Source organism: Haliotis rufescens, unplaced genomic scaffold (genome assembly GCF_023055435.1).
Source record: "Haliotis rufescens isolate VD_foot unplaced genomic scaffold, xgHalRufe1.0.p SCAF_7, whole genome shotgun sequence".
Taxonomy (NCBI): Eukaryota; Metazoa; Mollusca; class Gastropoda; order Lepetellida; family Haliotidae; genus Haliotis; species Haliotis rufescens.
The window spans coordinates 57,869,633-57,894,141 of NW_025964361.1; the positions used below are offsets into that span (position 1 = coordinate 57,869,633).

Sequence of the window (24,509 nt, forward strand, 5' to 3'; positions counted from 1 at the left end):
GTAGCTTTGATCATAACTGGTTAGTTGGTTATGATATATGTTATAGTCCAGCAATAAAATTATCTGACTACAGCAGACTGTCTGGTGGGATTTGTGTATGTGTTCATCAATCCATCAGCATACTAGTATTTTGTAAGTTAATTAAATCAGATGTTGATAATCTCTTGTGCTTGAACATACCAAAAGTGTTTCTTACAACTGATGAAAATGTAAACTTGCTATGTACATACATACCACCAGCTGGCTCGCCGTATTATAACCATGTGGTCTCAAACTGTAGTATTGATAATCTTGAAGAGTGTTTTTAGATAATCAGTCGCAGCTTAAAGATTCTACCAGTGTAGTCTGGAGATATGAATGCTCGTACTTGTCAACAAAACAATCCTCTAGTCGATCTACAAAACGGTTTTGAACATAGTAACTGTCCATTTCCAGAAGATGAAAACGTATGTGTAGGAGATCGGAAATCCCATGACACCGTTATTGATAAATTTGGTCAGATGCTGCTAGATACGTCTCCCTAAATTAGCTTATACCATTCTTCTACATTTAGATAGCATGGGTTAAAATTAGATTAATTAAGATTAAAATAAATATTTGTATTGTGGTTTGCTGTTTGTTGTCAGTCAGTTAGAAATGTAAATACGTTTCTTTATGAATTTCGAAATCGGTCTTTAAATATGTTCTACCAAGAATGGCATTCCACTTAAGAGGACAATTCACGTTATGAATATTACAAAACTTTCAAGACTTTAGTTCAACCAGAAATATATATATCGGTACTCACTACGGAAAACGTGTATATCCCAATGTGTAACATTTATGGTAGTGTCTACATGCGTAACTCTCTCTTGTATATGGGCTGGAGGCCTTTTGTGCAATAAACTTCGTTTGACTTGACTTTGACTCTGTTAATGCATGTCGCTATAATTTATACAATACTTTATAATTATATCAATCATTATACATCAAAAGATTGGTGAGCAGCAAATGCAGCTTTATCGTGAAGTATATAAGTCGAAACTAGGATGAATATAAGTACATATGTATATGAATTGTACCTCAGTATCTTTCCTGCATGCAAAATGTGCGTTTAATAAGCATCTGAATACCTTGTGCAATGCAATAAATGCCAGTGACGATCTACTTGTTTCATTACTGGTACACACAATATCGGGATATTATTGTACTACACATGACCCCAAATGACGAATGCAATTTTGGATCAGAGCCTTTGTCATGCTATATTACATTGTAACTCAAAGGGCTTGATTATTCTAATCACGGCCTTGTGCTAACATGACAACAATCGATGGACCACATTTAAAACCCCAGAGTTTAACTTGTGTAATCATGTAATAAAAGACGTTTACAAAGACCACCAGGGAATGTCTTTTATTGTTCAATCTGTTTTTTTACACGCATCCCATGTTACACTCAATGAACACTCGACATGATACGAGATTCACTGTCGCCACACAGTACACAGTGGTCCTGACTGTAAATCTAGCCGCGCCGTCCTCTCACGCATGACTCCCTCCCGGGTATATCACTTCCTTGTTGCCCACTATGGCGGTTGTGAGGACTCTGCTTGTGTGGGTGGCTGTGGCAGAGTGTTGGGTACAGCATACGACAGGTGAGTTGATAGTTTACCCCACTACTTATATCTACCAAAGTAAGCTTTCTACATGTTCTTGTCATGTGTAATTCATGTATATATTGTATCACTGTAACCTCATTTACTGATCAAATACCAAGGAGTTTTCATCTTGGATCTTCGGATAAAAACATATAGGATTATTCCTGTGCGAATTTTTAATATTCTCATTATCCAGGACTGTACAAAGGTCGTAAGAAACGTTCACGTTCATATGTATACATGTATCTTTGTAACTGACAGCTGTACAGTCAGACCACAGCTAACCCATTATGGCCTGTAAATTTATAGTGACAATGACGAGACGAGCTGATGGGGAGTCATCTTGTTACTGTCACATGATTTTGAAAAGAGGGCAGGCTCGAAAACATGTGACGCGGGGCTATATATAAAGTTGCTTTTCAATTATTAGTTTAGGTAACCCAAGGGAAGCTTGGTGGCTTTTCTAAGCTCGGCTACGATACTGGCAGGTAATGTTAGACTGACAATTTTCCCGTTATTGGGTCGCTTGTTTGATGGCGTACAGTGCGCAAGTGAACGAGGTGCAAACCTAATAACTGCGTTTTGAACAGAAGCATTTTTTAGCGATCAGGTTTTTCTGATTTGCAATATTTAGGCTGTTCATCAGTCGGGATTTTGTTGATGTACCGCTCATTGATAATTTTTATCGTAAGTGAATAGTATCCATGCACTGGGCGACGGATCTTCGAGGCCACAATATCTAAGGATGCTACATAAAGAGTATCAGAAATATGAACGGTAAAATCCTTGAATGGTTAATTAAGATTTGTTTAGGTTTTGGGAACAGAAACAAAAACACAATTGATTGGTTAGTGTTTATGCAGTTGTGTTTCTCAAAATAAAGAAGTTGACATCCATACATTCTCTTCCATATACATGTATCACTTTTAATATGATGATCCTCAGCAAACCTTAAGCAATATTTACTATGAGTTGGACATTGAAGGTGAAAAGGACCCAGATAGGATAGATTAAGGGGAATTATATGTTATAGATTATGAAAGACAAACGACAATAAAGCCAATAGTGCACATGACATATTGGATCATCATCACACATAAATGCGGATTGTACGTTTATGACTCACACGTGACTTCTCAGTTGCAAAAACGATACACGTGTGTTTGTGTGTGTGTGTGTGTGTGTGTGTGTGTGTGTGTGTGTGTGTGTGTTATGCCTCAAAGTAAGATTGACCAGCAGAGAGCAGAACTACTGACCTCCATATGCGCCCGTTTACCGTCAGTAGCAACAATTTTGGATTTTCTAAAACCGATCTCACATATTTCACATGACGGTTACAGAATTCAATATTCGACACTGTTTTGCGTTTGAATATCATTAAGTTTGATGTGCAAGGACATTAATATTTTTTGGGATCACGTTCGTGACTTTATTGATAAAGATTATAGTTAAAATTATCGGCCTCTAAGGTTTGAAGTTTAGTCTCCCTTTAACCCTCAACGTCAACGGTTGTAAATGTCAAGTTTTCATTTTGACATGACACGATATATAGCAACTAAAGACACCATAACATGGTATTGTATGGTATGGTACATATGTGTGTGTGTGTGTGTGTGTGTGTGTGTGTGTGTGTGTGTGTGTGTGTGTGTGTGTGTGTGTGTGTGTGTGTGTGTGTGTGTGTGTGTGTGTGTGTGTGAAAGGAATAATAATAATATATGTATATCTGTTTCATATTTTGATACCATATTATAACAAAAACACAATTTTGTGGATCATTGACTTCGCGCCATAAGTATTATCTCATTATATACGCACAAGCATGCATAGCCAATCAGTACTTATATATATACTTATACTTATATATATATTGCCTATTTTTACTCCTATCACTATAATATATATCACATATAATACGGACAGTCAATTGTCACCGGTCAGCCTGGTAGGATGGCCGACAGCACTCAACACCTTTTCTCATGTTGACGTTTCATGTAACAGGCAAATAAATACATTTTAAAGAAATTCCGTCTTCAATACTTGTCTGGGACGACTAGAAGCCCGAACCTGCGACACATATAATTTATGTATGTGTGTGTGCGTGTGCCTGCGTGTGCCTGTGTGGGTGTGCCTGCGTGGGTGTGCCTGCGTGCTTGGGTGTGCGTGCCTTCCTGCCTGCGTGTGCGTGTGTGCATCGGTTGGTATCTGCGTGACTGTGTGTGTGCGTGCGTACGTGCGTACGTGCGTGCGTACGTGTGTGTGTGCGTGCCTACCTACCTGCCTACCTGCTTACCTGCATGTGTGCCTTACGTGTGTGCAATGTTGTAATGCAGCTAGTTTTAAATTCTTTATCCAAGAAGTACTGATTCGAAGATATTTGTGAATTTGATCGAGAATGTATGTCTGCTGCTGTCAGTATTAGATGTATTTCACCTCTGTGTATGTTTTACAGGTTCCTGTCCAACCGGAAAGTTCGGGGACTCCTGCTTCTACTCCTGTCACTGTGGAGACTCTTGTGACCAGACAACAGGAGTTTGTGGAGGCGGCTGTGATGCTGGTTGGGTGGGAGGACATGAAGCTACCTGCCAGAAAGGTGTGATTTACAACGAAATTGATTTGGAAACAAAGACAGAAAGTGCCCTTATCATTCTTTTTAATCAGCCACATACTTACAATACTTATTTCAACACATTCTGCTTCATTAGTACAGCCTCCGGTGTCTTCTGGTAGAGCGTCCGCCGGGAAAGCGGAAGGTGCGATCCCCGGCCGCGTCATACCAAAATACGTTCAAAGATTCAAAGATGGTACTTGTTGATACCAAGCCTAGCACTGGTCATTAAGGGGTTAAAACAAGAACTGGTCGACACGGAGTCAGTATACTATAACCGCGCGCGCCCGCGCACGCCCGCACACATACACACACGGGTAGGTGCAATACCTGAAACCCATTTATGAGGTCCCCCCCCCCCCCCCCCCCCCCCCCCAAATTGGTACGAATGGAACAACACCGCTCACTCACTATCAAGTACAGGAATATAAAAACAATCGACAATAGCTACGGATAGTATGAATCTGAATATAGTGCATATTCATTTATTACTTATTTAACTTAATCTCCAAAATAGGTTGAACTGTTGATTTTCGAGTCTTTTATAATTCCGCATTACTTATTTTTGTGTCAGGACTTTTTTAATGCATGTACTCTTATGGTGACATATTACACTAATATGGTAGATTTACTTTTCAGTCGATAGGGTGAAAGTATGAACTTTGCCTGTGATGCATAATAAAAAGCGAGACAAGGTTATGGCATTTCCGATATTGAAAACAATCACTGTTTCGATTGAGATGAGTTTAAATTAAATTTCATTCTAGTTAGTTTACTTACATTTTATGCAAATTGTGTGAGTGGTGGGTACTATCAGTAGAGCAGGACATGCTTTCCGTTTCCGCGAACTCCTGGTATCATCACTAATTTTCCAGTTAGTATAATTGTCACCGCTGTGTTGCCTTTTACGCCAGGTGGAGAATCCGCCAGTCTCTAGAGATGAAGTTTTATATTTACATTTGTTAGTTTAATGGTTCCCTGAGACTATTTATTGAATGTAGTAGGTTTCAAATGTTTAAACTGCTGAGCATTGAATCCTCAATAACACATAAAACACGAGAGCACATAATGTTTATCAACATGGTAAATATAAAAGTAATCGTTGATTTCCCTATTATTCTCTTTCGATGGGTACTCAAACAGCTGTTAGACATACATGTCGTAACTCTGGTATGCCATGAAGTTATGATCCAATGGATGACGCCATATGCTTTCATGACAACTAACAGAATGCTGTACCAAATTTCAAAGACGTTTTTCTGACAACTTTAAATCAACGAAATTTTATGATTGATGCGAAATTCATGTCGCAATGCCGAATGCCATATATTGCAAATTTTGCACGAAGTGTAAAGTCCTAAAGATTCCCAGGCTTTGAACCCTATTGTTTCATCCAATCCGATTGTGACACACTCGGCAGGTGTAGTAGCCTTGTGGTTAAAACGTTCGCTCGTCACGTGTCCCCCGCCGTGATATTGCTTGAATGTTGCTAAAAGCGGCGTCAAACCATACTCACTCACTCCTTGTGACACACTCACCAATTTAGGAAAACTACAGTATACAGAACCATTCAGAAAGTTTGAAAATGAATATTTGATGCTGCAGAAAAGATAATATTTAAATGTGAAATAGGGTGAATAGATTCAAACATTTATGATATTCCGCTTGTCTTTAACAGCAGGTTTTACCACTGTCCCACAGGATCTATCAAGATCAAATTCCTCCCAAGTTTCAGCATTTACTTTTCCTCACATTAAATCGTTTAAACATTTAAATGTTGGAACTTTGCATACGTAAATACTGTTTCGCGCACATAATTGGGAAAATTTCATCATTCGTTTCTATGAAGATCACTTTTATAAATAGCTTTATGTCCCATTTTTTTAAAACGAGTATAAAGCATAGGCAATCCGAACAAAGATTGTCTTTTTACATGCATAAACATGGGCCAACAACAGAAAGATCCATTCTGGTCAGTTCTGGTGTTTGTTTGACATGTCTTTGAAAATATATATCCAAACAGAAAACATCGCGAAAGGGAAATCAACAACATCTCCTTCTGGAGTGTGGGATGCTGCAAGGACTCCAGACAAAGCTGTAGATAGGAACCGGGACCAACATGTGCTTAACAACTGCTGCTTCCACTCTCTTTGGAATCCGACTGGAATCCAGGCAGGGGAACAAGTACCATCGTTTAACATCTTTTTGTATGACGCGTCCGGGGATCGAATGACAGCAATCATAAATATAGTTATAGGCACAATATCTGCTTTTAGAAGACAAAAGGCGCTCATCTTGAATTTTCGGTGGCTTACGATTTTTCTTCTTCATTTCCCAAAGGCGACCAACCATACACATTTCTATGCTTGTATCAGCATTTGGACACAGCTTCACTATACAACAAATATAAGAAATAGGTTAAAATTAGAAGTTATTGCTCTTTTCATGTAGAAAACGTGGCCTACAATAAACATGCAACGACTCCTTCTGGACTGTACTACCATGACCCTCCCTGGTCTGCAGACAAAGCTGTAGATGGGAACCGGGACCAGGATGTATTCAACAACTCCTGTTTCCACTCTGAGTTTAAGGACTCTAAAGCTGTGTGGACAGTGGACCTGGGACAGCCGTACATGATACACGACGTCAGGATATACAACCGGGCAAGATGTATGTATATGATATATTGGGGCTGTAGAGACATTCAAATGTTTCATGTACTGACATTTATCTTATGTAAACATATTTACAGAAATACACTACTTCACAAAATCTGCACAAGGATATGTCAGCAAATGTAGGTTTCCCCTTTTCTAACAATAATATTTGGACCATCTTCACGGCATGAAAAATCGACTGCTTCGTTTTTGGTATTTTTGTCAATATCAGTTTCAACAAGTGCTACATATTATCAGTTGTGGTGTCTTTATTTGCTGTATAATGTGTCATATTAGGTTAGCAGAGAAATATGTTTCTGCTAACCAAATATGACACCGCATACGGCAACTAAAGACACCATAACGAATTTATTATGCCGAAAAGTTTACACTATCTGGTCTCCATATCGCACATGTCATGTCAGAATGAAAACTTAACACTTACAACCGTTGACGTTAAGGGTCAAAGGGAGACTACTCTTCAAACCTTAGAGTCCAAACCATGGTGACAATTACTTATATCCTTGAACATCAAAATTAATTATATTAAAACACAAAACAGTGTCGAATAACGAATTTCTTTTCTAGAATTTTCATGTGAAATATGTGAGTTGGATGTTGGAAAATCCAAAATGCCTGTAATGACGGTATACGATTTCACATGAGGTCAGTAATAACCATCTTGAAATTTTACTGACGGTATACGGGCTCATTTCGGATCGGTAGTTCTGCTCTCTGATTGGTCATTTTATGCATTGTACTTCGGGCTTCGTCTATTTATTTTTTTCTGGATTACCTATTGAACAGGATTACCTGAAAATTTGTGACCGGCTTGTTATTCCCTTAATATGTCAATCCTTTACCTAAAACACGTTAACGAACTATTCGATTTTAAATATTGACTTTGCACCAACCTGAAGACTCTGATAGGATCCTAGTTAGTGGGCGTATATTTGAACATTAGCACCTCCATGGATATTGTGTCCACTCACTAGTCATATTTTCATTATTTAAAACTTAATTAAAACGGAATAAGAACATAATACCCCAGAATTTACATGTTGCAGTTCCATTTCCCCTTTTGAACTTACATTTATCAAACAATTGCAGTCGTCCTTAATGGTTGCCTTAAAGAATTAATATTTTCTTATACATTAAATTGAAAGTGTTTTTGTGACATACACACAATGTTGTCTTCAGTAATACACAAATTTTCTCTTTTTGCTTTCGGGCCCTTGTAATGGTTCAAACTCTCCTCAGTGGAATGTATTTTGAAATACGTGTACGGCACTGCTCATATTATTATCAGTCTTTTCCCATCATTCAATCGTAACTTCGCATTCCAATAATAGTATCCTTGATATATTGTTTATAATTATCATTGATCCTTCGATTGTCTGTTTTGTTTACAGGCCGTCGTCGCACAACAGAAACACTATAATAATAAATACTAACTTGTTCATGCCAATTGTGTGAATGGCGGGTGCTACCGGTTGGGCAGGACATGCTTACCCTTTTGTGAACACCCGGTGTCAACGCTGATTATGTAATAGTTCAAACTGTACTTCTGTACATTCCGTCTATGTTGTTGTTATAGGTTTTGGCATTTTTGTCAAATGACACATAAAAAATTTGACAGGTTTTCCGTGTTTCCTCTTCTCAATGAGAAATGCATGTATCTGCCGATGCACGACGGGGGCTGTCTGTCAGTGACGAGATCTTGTCAAAACAAGGTTTGATTAAGTAACCTTATGAACCTTTTTGGAAACCCGTCTTCTTTATCAATGCTAGATAGTGTATGCTGTGTAAATCGGACAGAAATATAACTGCAATAATGTGATCTTTACAGTTCTTTAACAGAACTATATTTTTCACGCGTAACAACACGTTAATTGGGTAATGCGGTTGGAATGCGGTTTTTTCACACGCGGATTGATACAAAACAGCTGATTCTTGATCGGCGACAGTTGATTGTTTTTTTCTTGAAACATGTCTTTAATATGAATATGGGTAAGAAATAGAATAACCCACTCGGTACGAGTGATTACGGAAATATGTCACTCGTGAAATTAATGTTTTAAGCTCCTCGCTAAAGCTCGGAACTTAAAACATTAATTTCACTCGTGACATATTTTCCGTAATCACTCGTACCTTTAATAAAAAATATGCTTTTACAGTTTCGCATGTCCATGGTCAATGTTCGTGTATATTCCACCTCCAAAACCATCACAAAACGTTTGCCAGTTTTGATGAGATATGAAAGGCACACATAATTTCTACTAACATGGTTCATGAGACATAAAATTTGAAAATATAATCTCTTAAAATGCGACAACTATGTCATACATACATTCTTATGATATTGTCGGAATCGTATAAACGACTCTGCCTTTATCAGATATGTTTTAGGATTAGACAAATGGATTTGTCGCTTTTATTTACTTCATAATCGTCACTTTATTTAAGGTTAAAATGATCACCATTTCAGATATTGCCAGACTCCAAACTGCTGTCCTCTCTCTGCGTAATTACTCCACACCCGGCGCCACCTGCTACACCTTCCCCTCTGACACAGTCGAAACAAGCAACAGCGTGTACGACGTGACGTGTAACGGCACAGGGAGATACTTCACCATCACACACAAAAAACAGACACTTAATCTGTGTGAAGTGGAAATCTTTGGTATGATTAAATATTTTGTTTGTTTTGTTGATCAATCTTCGAATCAGATATGCCATTCCACCATGACTGTTTAATCAGGGGGCAGTGTTATGCAACAGGATATTTTTATTTTCAGTTGCCCCTCTGTGATGTGTTGCTATATACATTCTTCTTTCGCAGCAAGTCCCCGTGTTACATAAATAAGCTAATACTTGTAACATACATAACATCTTTGAATTACTAGTATTTAAGTTTCTTGATGCTCTGATGCCAGGAGTGGTCAAGTGGATCAATATTCCACACCTCTCTGTGTATAATTTCATCCTCTGATCGCCTGATTATGGTCAGCATCATTCCAGTGTTAATGTGTTTCTATTTCTCCTATCAATGTCAACATTTCACGTTTCTTAACGACCAACTGTATAAAGCAGAAACAAGAACAACGCCAATGCACAATTCTATTATGTATTTAGTCTGCAGTAACGGAACCTTTGGCGAACTTTGCAACCATTTCTGCCATTGTTCTGACGGGCCTTGTGGCAGATTCAGTGGGGTTTGTGCTGGAGACTGTAGACCAGGGTGGCAGGGACAAAACTGTTCTACTGGTAAGGAACAAACTTAATTATTGCTGTAATATTGGATATATTTCTTGTATGAGAACAATGAGAGTAAACTTGAATACCTAAGTCTTAATAATAATGTATAATGATAACCATTTACCTCATGTTTCGAATGATTCTGAGCATCCTCTCAACACACGCTAAAACGTAATGTGATACCTTTCATTTCTAGCGTGTGATAAGGACCAATATGGCGTCAACTGTAACGAGACATGTGGAAACAGGAAATGTGCTGCTGCTCCGTCGTCATGTGACCGGCATACTGGGTCATGTGATACTGGGTGTCTTCCTGGGTGGACAGAGGTGGACTGTAAACAGGGTACACCATCACCATTCTTCTGTATAAACAGACAGATACACATAATGTTTGAACGTTGTATTGTCACGTAGATTACTGTGTACAGAAAGCTGAACGTGGAGTATCTGTACATATGCACACACGTCACCCTGGGGAAGTACATCGTAGGTCAATCTATAGGAGATGAAACTTTGTTTCTGGCTGTTCACTTAAACTAAGCTAAAATTCCTTCTCTGTTATGCTTCAAAAAGATTATCACAAGGATAACCTTCTATCGCCTCACAGGCAGCTTGGGTTGCATAATCTCCAGGGAGACGAGAATGAAAATCGAGTTTTCACTGATCAATTGACCGGGATAACAATAGTAATTTGCGCTATGAGCATCCACTAGGTGAATGGAATCTGGCGCATTATAAATGCAATTATTATTATTATTATTATTATTATTATTATTATTATTATTATTATTATTATTATCATTATTATATCAGTATTATTATTATTAATGATAATAATACTAATACTATTTAGATGTAAGTGTACTTGCTGACCACTGGATCTGCATCCTTGTGTAATATGTAAGAATGGTATGTATGCACGGATCATTACGTTAACTTGGACATGCTACAGTCACGATAACACGGCTATATGGTGCTAATGACGAGACACGTTGTATATATGACGATATTGCGTATACTTTTACAGAATGTTCCCCTGGGACCTATGGGCAGAACTGCAGCTTGCTATGTACTGACAGGAACTGTGCAGGAAACTCGTCATGTGATCACGTGACAGGAAAATGTGTTACTAGATGTAAAACAGGATGGATGGGCATAGACTGTATACAGGGTAAGTCTGTATAGCCAATCAGTTAGTGTGTTATTTCATTTTAATATTATGTTTTTTACAGGTATCAATGCCAATAATGATTGTATACATATTTGTTCATGTTGCAGCTTGTGAACCTCATCGTTATGGTCCAAACTGTGATAAGGCCTGTGCCTCCAGACACTGTGTGGGGAACTCTTCCTGTAACTCAACAGGGGGCTGTGACAGCGGGTGTGAGACAGGGTGGACACTAAACGACTGTACAGGTATGATTCTGTCGGCCAATTCCAAGAGGATTCGGTCTGTAGTGAAGAATGCAGTGCCTATCGATAGTACACACAGTTGACACATTTCAACTTAATTAGCGGAACATCTTTTCTTTGCAGCCTGCGACAGTCAACATTACGGAGATAATTGTGTCAAGACCTGTTACTCCAGACACTGTATAGGGGACTCATCCTGTAACACAACAGGGCACTGTGACAGCGGATGTGAGGCAGGGTGGTCACTACCTGACTGTACAGGTATATAACAAACTTGTATTGTGCTACTGGGAACATATTTCAAACAGTAAAACGACAGAATAGTCAAGGAATGTCTCTTAGCATTGTTAAAATGAAAGAACATAATTATAAGTAATGCTGTATTTAGTTCCCAAGGCGAAATGATATAACAACACATAACATCTAACCTTGATGTCTCTACTGTTATAAATACTTTGTTGACTATGGATATCACAATATGTTCAAATTATCTTCTCAAAAGCATAAATTAAGTGTACATCAAAAGTGCAGCATCAATCCAATGTGTATCAAGCGTCATGCTGCGGAAATTCATAGTATTGTGTGTAATGTACATGTATCAGTCTAGCATCTGCTTGTCCCGTTTTACCCAAACAACCACCTAAGTGAAATTTGCTCGGAATAAAACACTCATCAAAACTAAGAACGTCTTGTCTCTAGATACAGTTTCTTTGCTCAATATTATGGCACATGGTATAGTACTTATGTGAAAGTAATTATGTTAACTGTGTCTTATGCAGTGTATGTGAATAATATACAAACGAATCAAATCCTAGGCTAAACTGATGTCCTCCCATTTCTCTAAGAGCGTGCATTATTCACCAGAAATGAAGAATCCTCACTTGTTTTTTCTACAGTGTAATCATTTTAGTTCTGAGAAACAAATACCAGGAATACCAATCCTGTTCTAAATAGTAATGAGCAGCCACGAAGAAGAAGCATTTGAAAACACTCTCTCTCAAAGTTAGCCGACGAGATCGTCCATATTTCCAAATTATCATCAGACATTTCACGTTGTTATTGTCATCCCGGCTATATTATGTGTCTGTTCAAGTTTGGAACATATGTCATATTAATACAGTTTCACCCATTTGTTGACATACTTCCAATACAAACTTTCTCAAGAGGCCATTGCATCAACTGGACCTGATCCCGATGACTCCATACCAACATACGTTGGGGCTGCAGTGGGTGTCATCCTGGCGGCCCTTGTGCTGGTTCTCATCATTTTCATCATAAGGTTCGTACTAATTATAACAATGTATGAAGTCTTTATTTCGATCTTTTAGGTATGGCTCAATACAAAGGATGTTTGGATGATAATATAAAAATATATTTTACTTTTCATAGACGCAGAAGACAAAGGGAAAGGAAACATTCTAATGATGGACTTGTCCAGAGACCTCGAAAGGAGTCTAAGGCACAATCAGGTATTGATAAACGTTTTTGGACGTTTAATAAAGTCTGATAATAAAGGATGTGTAATTTATGTAACATCTTTTGGGCAGAGACATTAAAACTGCCAAGAGAATCACTGTCCACAATTGTTTCGGTGGATAATCGAGACTGCTTATAATTATTCTCTGGGCGTTAACGTTTCAGATGCAGGAAATGTCTATATGAATGTTGGATTCGCTGAAGAGAAACAAGCTCAGGTCCAGACGAAGGGATCGGTTGGAAAACGTCCAAGTGTGGTAACTTTAGAGGAGGAGGACGATGATGCACACGCTACAAAACAACAAGGGGAAGCACCGGAAATCTCTGACAGAAACTACTACAACCTGGATGATGCTGGCGTTGGTCATGTGATCTCTGTGTCTTCTCTAGAGGCAAAAGTTAAAGATTTTGAAGAAGTACCACAACTGGTAGAAGGGGAATTCAAGGTTGTATATTTTATTTAAAACATAATTTGAACTCATATGAACGGACACGAAGATAACATCCAATTAACATATACAAACGTAAAACCAGAACAGCTAACCCATAGAGAATGATGATGATAAGGATACTTCTTTCTCCACAGCGTCTCCCAGATGGCTTCATTCATCCTTACGGGGAATCACAGATGCCCCAAAATAATGGGAAGAACAGATTCAAAGGATATTATCCATGTAAGTTGAACATCAAAGAAAACTGTAACTTGATTTCAATTTACCATACCTACATGTACATATTTACCGACCATATACTTATGGGGAATCTGCGCCCACAGATGACAACAACCGTGTGGTACTGCAGGATGATGGTGATAGCGGAGATTACATCAACGCTAGCTACCTGGACGTGAGTTACAATATCGAATGCCTTCGTAAAGCTTTCAAACTGTGTTATGGAAGACATGTCAACAAATTTGATGATGCATAACTGACCAAAATGATGTCCGAAGCAATTCCCTATTTCAACCTGTATCATATGTTTACGTGCTTATGCAGGTGACACTTGCCTTCTCCTGTGTTTGTGACATGTGCCATCCTTTCACGAAAATCTGGTATCATCACTCTGTTCATAAATATATGTCTATGATGAAGTCAGAATATTACTATCGATTAAGCTTATAGAAGACATTTCTAGGATTTTCTCGTCTATGGAAGAACTTTGTTTACCACCGAAGTGAACTTAATGATAGTGATTGTGAGAGTTTGATTTAGCGCTGCGTTGAACAGCATAGCAGTGATCCCACAGAGTGACCTTATGCAGGAGGAAAATATGAACGTTTATCGTGTGGTATAACCCACGAGCTCGAGTACGGGTACGTTGATGACGACACAGGTAATTCAAACTGCAGACCATAGCATCCTGGCATGGCCAAGGGGCACAATTCTGCACAACAATATTAGAGAAACTTATATTAATAAGCCAGTTTCATTAATATGTTGTTTTTTGACAAGTTGTGTTTACTTTCATATTCACATTTTCTCTCAGGGCTACAAAAGAGTCAGACGTTATATAGCCGCACAAGGTAAACTAGCTGCAAAAGCACTCATTAGGGATCCAGCCAATCAAACTAATGTATTGTAATTACATGTTTATGATCTGATCAAAATATGTATCAACAGTTAACATCGATACGAAACGAGCCAAATATTGTATTATGAATGATTATTGCATGAACAATTGATTTTAAACTATTGAACTATTGACCAATTGCTACATGAAACGATCAACCGTGTTTAAAGAACAGTGAACATCTGTGGTAAAGGTACTCCTCAAACAACCGCAATACCAGTGCAATAAGTGAGTTTAATTTCTGTCATACAGTTTCTACTGCAAGCATACATGTATGATATCACGAACAATGACTTTGTATCAATTTCCTCTCCAGGCCCCTACAACTCTCAAGTGGTGGTCGACTTCTGGAGAATGATCTGGAAGGAGGAATGCAGAACTGTTGTTATGGTAACTGGTCTCGTTGAGGGAGGCAAGGTAAGCATATTTGGACACTGAAATAATGATATTATGAAATTGTTAAGGCGCAGGCTGTTTCTTATTTGTGTATTCCTGTTTTAGGTCAAGTGTCTTCGGTACTGGCCTGAGAAAGGCACCAAGACGTTTGGAGATGTTATGGTGACAATGGTATCGGAGACACGACTGTCAAACTACACAATCACAGAGCTGTCTGTGGAGAGTGAAAAGGTAACATGCGTCCTTTACCCTGATACTATCAGTTGCATATTGGTACGATTATAGCTAGAGCTGTTGATGCTATAGTACGAACATAAATATTCCGATCACCCGCAGTTTTGTTTAATAATGCAATTATAATGTAAAATATCCCCGCCAGCACGCATGGGCGTTGGGATTAGAGTAGCCCATGTAAAGGAGCTTGTAAAGGGTTTGCCAACTGGGTTCGAATTGCGTCCCAACAAACATTTCCCTCAATTTACAGATGTAATCACGCTAGTGTGTTTTGGGGATATTTAAGTATCATGTATCAGGAATATACATTGCATTTAGCGATGATATTTACCATCCCAAAATATAAAAGCGTTAACCTCGTTATCATATTATGTCAGTGTAAGACTCTATCGTCACAAACGGTCTCACTACATTGCAAGTTCTCCTTCCATCTTGTATTTTAGCTAGCCGCATCACTACCAGGTAGGCAAAAGAAATATGCCACACATGTTTCGCGTCAATCCGTCGGTCCGCCCGCTTGATTCATTGCCCTTTATCAACGGGAAGCTACTCCAGTCTTTGAGTCGTGACGCCTGTTGGCCTGGTCATTGCATTGTCATAACATTGCATAATGCAGCCAGATGTCATACACACCGACAATATGAACCATAGTATAAATGCAGTTTACCGGACATTGTTCGCCATTGTGGTGAGGGTTGAGCACAAGCTCCTTCTTTGCAGTTTCAAAGTTTTAGAGGCGCCATGCTCAACAGAGCTAGTTGTTTAACATTCGAGGAACGATCACATGATGCCTGGGTCTACAAGCACGGATATAGTAACTGATCCTTCTAGCGCCCTCGCTAAATTGCTTCACAATTCATTTCTCCAAGGTTGTCCACACATCTAAAAGGCCTCAGGTACGCCCCTGTTAGACATAGGTTTTTGGCATCTGAAATATTATTCGGATAATCATAACAATCCCCGATGGTAAATTCTGACTCGATAGCCGATAGACAAGTGCAAGCTCACTATATGATAACAAGTATACCAGTATACATCTATATGAACGAAAAAAGGGACTGTAAGTTAATATTTTTAAGTTCAATAACAATAAATGTAATAATGCATCTTACAATACATACTCATGAAGACATCTCCTCGACTTTAAGGTCGTGATTCCCAATTTGCACCTACAATTTGGATGTATAACTGTACATAACGCTTTTTCAATGCCACGGGTTCCTGTAAAATAACGTCTACGCGACGCGGGGTACACTGCAAACAGGAATGGCGCCAAACGAAGTTGGCAGACATTTTAAGCTTCATCGAAACACAATATTATCTGTTTGGAGATCTTATCTACAGCAGGGCACATTGATGACTTGTCACGGGCCGGTCGTCAACGTGTGACGCATCTTTAACAAGACAACCAAATGCGGTTGGTGCATCTACAGAATCGATACAAAGTTCCACATTATCAGCTCGAACAATTCTTGGGTTGAGACCAGATAGTGGCAGATCCATACGCAACCGGTTGATACAGCACAACATTCGGCCCCGATGCCGAGCGAAACGCCCATATGTTCTTCCACGTCACCGTAGATCATGTTCTACCCTTCGTGCAAATGTCACTTGACAGAAGGATAATGCTCGCTTACATGTTGCACGTGTTCTAACAGATTTTTGAGGCAGCATACCGTTGCTGTATTGCTTTGGCCTGCTGCTTCTCCAGATCTCTCCCTATAGAACATGTATGGGATGAGACGTCTACCACAGGACCCGAATCAGCCGGTTACGCTAGCTCAATTGGGACAATCCTTGATTGACATTTGGAAGAACATTTCCAATGCTGTTTTCAATCGTCCGGTGTCTTCAATCCACCGCTGCTCCGCCCCTTTATCAACGCAAATGGTGGTCACATCCGATATTGACAATGTTAAGTAACTTGTTACACTAACCCACATTTAGAACGTGTCGCTCTTTCTCCTCTTAACAGGTATAGGGCTTGTCAATGAATACAGTAGGATAAAACCTTGATCAGTCGAATGACCAAACATAAGATTTACAGCAACATATATGAAGCACAGTTACATTTGTTGTGTTGACTGTTGATTCTTGTCATGAATGTTTGTGTTATTTGAGTGAAGAACGGGCTGTTAAACATTATTTTGCCTAATTTACACTGATAAATTTATGATAAATCATTTCATTTGTAAAATTCGGCAAAGTGTATACATTTTGTTCCTGCCGACACTATATTGTTCCTTTTTAAGATGGTATAAAGGGACAAAAGCCTTTCCATATCCAATAGAAATCTCTGCAATAAGCAGAGTCGATTGTACCATTCCGACAATATCATAAGTATGTGTTCATGAATCACTATCAAATAGTAACGATACAAAGTGTTCACGAAATGGTGAGCGTATCCTGCCCCACCGGTGGAACCCGTCACAAACACATGCGAAGGCAAGTCAATTATTCACCTAATATGGTTCGATTCAAAATAGAGAATTGCATCGGACATCGCTTTTGACAGTGATGCGTCAAATTTGTAAATGTCCTTCACATGTCTACCATACAACTTTTTGAAAGCTTTACTGAGGCTTTGAATGTTTTAACATTGATCAAACAACTTCTGAGCATGCTCGGTTGTATCTCAATAGTTGTGAAATGTAAACATCGAAGGCTGAAGCTGCTGGAATATTGCTCGACATGAAGGGAAAGTTGACTTTTGGAAAGTTGAAGTCATCCGTCTTGTCATACAGTCTTGTGGAAAATGTTTTGTCACTCTGAATTAGGCCGTTTTGATTAGAGACGAGGAAATATTACTCGGTATTATAATGTTCGATTTGAATCAAAACGTTTGCACGAAAAGGGATTTACATATCATAAATCATTTAAAATTTATTTAATTATTTATTGAACGACTCAATAATAATTCCCAAACTCTTTCTTGGCAATATTGAAGGATTAGTATTAGGGAAACTGCTGCACGTGTATACATGAAATTTAGAATAGATACCTCAAATGTATATACATGTGGATACACATGCATGAGGTAGTGATGGCACAAAAGGGTTGCATGTGATATGCAAGGACAAACACATAACACTTTCACAGAAACAACCAATCAAGGTCACATATGGGCTATACACATTTATCAACTCAGTTGGGGCCTATGGACAAATCCGAACGGGGCCGCAAAGGGCTATACATTCAGGACCCATTTCCATGCACACATTGACCCCAAGTGGACCCGAGTTATTTTTGTTGGCTGCATTCATGTCCAGTAGTGTTCATTAAGTGTTGTTATTGCGTGGTCAGGAATGCAAGAAACGGGACGTTCACCACCTCAACTTCACCAGCTGGCCAGACCATGGTGTGCCGGACACTGCTGCCCTGCTGGACTTCATGTGGAGGACCGAAGCCATATCTGGACAACAAACAGAGCCGATCGTGGTCCATTGCAGGCATAATACAATACATCTTTTGCACCTTATGATTCTGGGATAGAACAGGCCCCCTTAAAACCTATGACCGTAAAAGGCGACTATGCTTGTCGTAAGAGACGACTAACGGCATCGGGTGGTCAGGCTGACTTGGTTGATTCCTGTCATCGATCCCAATTTAGTGGATCGATGTTCATGATGTCAATCACAGGATTGTCTGGTCCCGACTCGATTATTTACAGACCGCCGTCATATAGCTGGAGTATTGCTGAGTGCGGCGTTAAACAACAACCAAACAAACAAACAACCTGAAATTGTCGTTGGAGGCGATTAAATGGATTCCTCGTCAGGCCGTCAGGCCATCAGTCACGATGGATTGCGTGATGACGTGGAACGTTTCTAATTATATCACTCACTGGATTGCCAGGTCGAAACGCAATGATGTTGACGCCTCAGCCTTATTGCTGGAATGCTAATGAATGCGGCGTTAAAAAAATAAATAAGTCATACTTCTTTTGAAATGAATTAGTAGCACATAGTACTCATTTTGTTCACCATCACATGTTATCATTTATTTCGGGATCAAAAGAGAAGCAATGATTTCTCAGATAAAACTGATAACGAGCTTGTTTTGTATCTAATCCTTTCAACATGCGGCTATCATAAAACTGCTTGTTAACGTCAAACAGACACACGTACAGTTTATCAAACTTGAAACGTTCTTCTTCCCTTAGTGCTGGTATCGGTCGGACAGGGACGTACATCGCTATCGAGAGTCTTGTGGAACAGGCAAAGTCAGAGGGTGTTGTGGACGTCGTTAGCTTCGTCTCCAACATGAGAGGGCAGAGGAAGAACATGATTCAGACAAAGGTATTTACGATCGGTGATGTCTACTCATTGCCTGATCACAATAGTGAGATGGGTACTTTTATATAATAGGCGATACATGTTTCATAATCCGTATGATTGCGAAAATACATTTATCAAATAGTGGATGGTATCTTGCCTATGCATGTGTCTTTGTGTATATGCAGGAGCAGTACCTGTTCGTGTACCAGGCGGTGGCGAGGGCGGTGACAGAGGGTGACACGTCACTGGACGCTGACGTCCTCAGGCAGATGGATCTGGATCACGTGTCTGTCAACTTTGGAAACAGGACTATACAACAACATCTGGAGGTGCTTGACATTACTGTGTATATGTCTTGTTAATAGATGTAGCATAGGGAGTGTCCGAGTGTCACAAAGAGTGCGAGCAGGAAAACTATAACGCTATAATCAGCATACCATATTGTCGGGAATGGATCAGAGAAATCGTGGCAAAATAGCGTCACATTGTAGAACTCTCACCAAAGCAAACTGTTGATACATGTACGTCTGGGATGACAAAATGGATGTTACATGTCCACATCGTCTGACAAGGAGATGAGATAAAGTGTAATTTAACAAGAAAATAAATCTGTTCTATTCTTTATGTATTTTCTTACGGATCGTTTCTTACTCTGAAAACCATGGTTTCATTACGTCAGATTGAAAGGGTTTCCGGCATAGAGTTATTTGGCTCGAGTGAAATATTGATTTCCAAATATGTATTGTATTTTCATTACTGAATGCAGTATATTTAATTGCTTTCCAGGCGTTGAGGAATGTACACGAAAGTGAGTACACGTCAGAATAATGAACCCCCAATATATATTGTATAAGTTAAAAGTTACAAAATTGTAATATTTCTGTTATCATAAGAAATCTCTTTTTAAAGCAAATTGAATTTGTGACTCCTTAAAACAGATGGGTACATAAGTAGAGTCATATGTGCAGCACTGTTCCTTTTTCTGTTTGAACATACTGTCTGTCATACATCGATGTCATTTTGTGTCAGCCTGTTGATAATTTACTTTGTTCTGGACTTGTAGGTTATTATATAGGTTGATGCATAATAATCTAAGAGGTCACACACAGGGATATATGTTCATATATTTTCGTCATGATAAATTGAAGATATTTAATATTTTATGCAACTAAGTGTGAGCGATTCGTTTTCAGGAAACACCGAGGGCGTCAACGTCAGAAGCGTTCACGTAAGTGTCATAGAATGCTTATGCAGGTTGACTTGACAAGATTGTATGTTGTGCATGTCATGTTGATTGGAATATCAAACCACGTGGAGTTATCTCCCTTGTAAAAAGCACATGTTGAGTCAGACATTTTAAAGTGTCTTTGATGGAGACCTGTCTTGGTCATTGATGTCTTACAGTAAGTGGGAAGATGCAAAATTGTACCGTTGCATAATGTCTTTAGTTTGTCTTTATAATTGTATCACAATGTGCATGTTTCTTATGTTGTATCAAACACATATAAAGAGAAATGAGAATAACGCCTCAGCTGAATGTGCACGATAATTAATTTTCCTGTTATTTGCTTACAGTCTTACACAAAGCGTAATGGCTTCTTCATAATGACGTCACATCCGGACAAGGAGGAAGTTTGGAATCAGGTTTACAACAGTGACTCGCACTGCCTGCTCACGTTTGCTGTCGGTGATCTGGTTGGTTTTACACTCTGAAATGATTTTACCTGAAACACATAAGATAATATGATTGAGGGAGCGAGTGATAGAGTTGGATTTACTCTAAACAAGATTACTACCATACCATAAATGGATGCAGGTTTCAGAAGTTTAACTCTTTGATGAAACCCAGCACGAGAACCGAATGTAGATGACAAGCCGAGTAAGTTAAATCAGGGACTGATGCGGCGAGGGGTCAAAGGACTTGCATCAGGATAGAGTTCAACATGTACTTGCTTTATTTTTTTAAAGCAGCCAATCCGAAAATGCACAAAATGCGTTATGCCTGGTCAGAACTTGTATTGCTTCTTTCAATTGTTTTAATATTTCAATCTGTTTCTAGAGTTATCTACCATCAGTTGATAGTCCCATTACAACAGAGAGGCTTGCAGTGAGCATGCGCAGTTCCACTGCTATGTCTCATGACATTTTGCTGAATACAATTGATATCAATATAAAGGTAAGCCTGTGAATTTTTTTTTTAGTCTTCTTGAGAAAGTTAAATGTTTGAAAATGCATTGTTCGGCTATAATATGGAGAAGGACCTCTACTGACTCTATTAAAGTGAATACAATGCTTTGTACAGTGAACAAATAAAGTCCACCTTATCATTATTTCAGGACTGTGACGATACTACCACCATACAGCACTATCACATCACAGGCAGTGCACGAGACCCGAATATCAGCTGGCTGATTGACAGTTTCCTTACATGGACTAGTGATCCACAACGAAGTTCCAGCACTATCATCTCTGAGTAAGTACATCAGTCCTTATGACATCCTTAAGGTGTAAAATAAAACAAAATGTCATCACTTGAACACTGATGATATAAAGATTTGTGAGGAAGAATTGTTGCCACTTTATCTGAGATGAGGACCTCCTCCGTGGTGTAGTGATAGAGCGTCCGCCCGGACGCTTCATACCAAAAGACGCTTAAAAGATGGTACTTGTTGTTACCCTGTCTGGCGGGTCTAAAACAAGGACTTGTCGGCTCAGGGTCGGTATACTTTGTCTGGGTAGGGTATTCATGTTAAACTGCAGCATGGTGTCTCAGTGGGCTAGCACTATGAATCAGTCCGGACTGGTACAAGCAGCCACACACACACACACACACACACACACACACACACACACACACACACACACACACACACACACACACACACACACACACAAACACATGTACGTCGCTGTATAACAGCAATAATTTTGGACGTGACGCTAAACCCCATTTCACCTCATCTCTGAGATGAGCCTATCGTTTCATCTAATCTCAGCAAAAATATCTGTGAAACAATCAATACAATGGATTGTTTGTAACGAGTAAATGCGGGAGAACTGTTTGTGTAATTGGGTTGTCGTCAGAAAGTCGTGAATGGTCGTCAAGATTATAATCACTGTACAGTTGAAATAGAAGGAACTGAAAGCATATCCGGACACGTCCAGTGCAAAAGATCAAAGTATCAGTGAGTCGGATCGGTGTTGCTATTGTCATAATTATATACGAAGTGTTTCCTAACCCCAGCTCTGTGACCGACTGTCGTCTCCTGGTACTATTGCTGAACATCGCCAGCAGACTGCAGGACGACGGTAGGGTGGACGTCATCAACAACATGCGACAACTGTACACATTTCTTGGAGGCCCGCCATTCACTGAGGTAGAAAATACATCTGGAGTGCATAACTGTCTGCTAAGTTTACATTTATAAACGGAATGACACAACCATTATGCATCCCGATGTGGATGGTGGAACGTATGCTGTTTGAAAGAAAATAGACTATCACACATTCTGCTGTTCGTTCTGCATGCAATTTTATTCTGAATATTTCCAATACACAAATGTTATATCGTCGGTGTAATGTTCAGTTAACTGCGGAAAATGCAAACTGCAAATACATTAATTATCATCTAGATAAAAATAATACTGGGTCCTCAGTAAGTTGGTCATTGTGACAGTGAGTTGTACAACATTGACCGGCCGAGGATTTCAAAACGACGGGGGATATTTCCAAATCGTCGTCACTGAGCGTATTGCAACAGTAGATTGTCTATCGCCACAGCTTAATTTTCTAAATATGTAAAAGTGATTTGAAAGACGTGTCGAATAGACACTTCAATAGATTCATTGGTAGCTGCAGATTTGAGGCAGGAGTCCCAGTGTTTTCCGATGTAATGTGGAAGTAGCCTGGAATAGAATCTCGTTCATACGTTTGTGAACGTCAGTTTCGGAGTCCGTCATGTGACCGGCCTCTTGTCCAATTTAAAACTGATTGTCCCATTATCATAATATTTTCGGGAGAGAACAAACTCATTAGAAACAATTGTGGTGAAGTGAGTGAGAGAGTATGGTTTTACGCGGAATTGAGCAATATTAAAGCAATATCACGGCGAAATCGTGACGAAGAGAGTTGTATAAACCATTTTATTACCTGTTTGCTAAAATATCCTTTTCTACAATTTCAGGCTGACGTCATGTTCTGTCTTGAGTCTGCCCAGCGGCGGCTGGTGTCAAGTAATGTTTACGCCAACTTCTGACAGCTTCCACAACTGCACAACACTTCATGTGACATTACCAATAAAACCATACATGCATGTCTGTGAAGAAAGCATGTATGAAATGTGAACTTTTCATATGTTTAAATGTATATCTTTCATGTACTGCTGGATGTTACACTGAGATATGTTTGTTTCAGTGCTACCCAGTGTATAACATCTCTACACATGCTACCAAAGCACAGTGGATATTGTCTGAATTATCCTTATATTTATGACTCTAGACCAACTTAAATATATATTCACCTGCATAAACTATCACTAAATATTTGCTTGCGATCAGAGCAATAGTCACTGACAAGCTGTTGAACTATCCCCACTTAACGAAACATACAACATACTACGATAAGTTATTGGAAAGTGGTGAATGACATTTGAGACTTCTGTTTCGACACTTCAGATTAAAACATGATCAGCTATTCAGAAATGTCTGCATCTGGATATCAGCAAGCACCGTTGTGCAACTTCACGCACAGAAGTGACAGTATGCATTGGCGAGTACAGAAGTATCAAAAGAACAATATACGAGTGTACTTGGCGAACTTGCTGCCTAAGAACATTTGCCTCTTGTAGTTCTTTTGTAAAGAAAATTGTTTGTTTATTTGTTGTTTAACGCCGCACTCAGCAATATTCCAGCTTTATGACGGCGGTCTGTAAATAATCGAGTCTGGACCAGACAATCCAGTGATTGACATCATTTGGATTGATGACA

General features: G+C 39.2%; 1 protein-coding gene across 1 annotated transcript; it reads left to right on the forward strand.

The window, feature by feature from the left end:
• Positions 1 to 1,510: 1,510 nt before the first annotated feature.
• On the forward strand, positions 1,511 to 24,509 carry LOC124134427 (receptor-type tyrosine-protein phosphatase epsilon-like). Its single transcript, XM_048387504.1, has 27 exons — positions 1,511 to 1,636; positions 4,089 to 4,229; positions 6,696 to 6,914; positions 9,390 to 9,584; positions 10,037 to 10,168; positions 10,356 to 10,502; positions 11,187 to 11,330; positions 11,438 to 11,575; positions 11,696 to 11,833; positions 12,737 to 12,851; positions 12,962 to 13,041; positions 13,214 to 13,494; positions 13,635 to 13,722; positions 13,824 to 13,894; positions 14,534 to 14,570; positions 14,934 to 15,034; positions 15,119 to 15,244; positions 18,551 to 18,696; positions 19,410 to 19,545; positions 19,710 to 19,853; positions 20,311 to 20,332; positions 20,718 to 20,752; positions 21,100 to 21,219; positions 21,584 to 21,700; positions 21,861 to 21,997; positions 22,769 to 22,901; positions 23,708 to 24,509. The coding sequence occupies exons 1-27, from the start codon at positions 1,570 to 1,572 to the stop codon at positions 23,777 to 23,779; spliced, it is 3,282 nt and encodes a 1,093-aa protein (XP_048243461.1). The 5' UTR covers positions 1,511 to 1,569; the 3' UTR covers positions 23,780 to 24,509.

What these genes read in the sequence shown, in the direction of transcription:
- LOC124134427 (XM_048387504.1), top strand. Translation starts at nt 1,570, where the DNA reads ATGGCGGTTGTGAGGACTCTGCTTGTGTGGGTGGCTGTGGCAGAGTGT. An exon ending in GGGACAAAACTGTTCTACTG is followed by an intron (nt 10,169 to 10,355) that starts GTAAGGAACAAA and finishes TTTCATTTCTAG; the next exon opens with CGTGTGATAAGGACCAATAT. An exon ending in GAGGCCCGCCATTCACTGAG is followed by an intron (nt 22,902 to 23,707) that starts GTAGAAAATACA and finishes CTACAATTTCAG; the next exon opens with GCTGACGTCATGTTCTGTCT.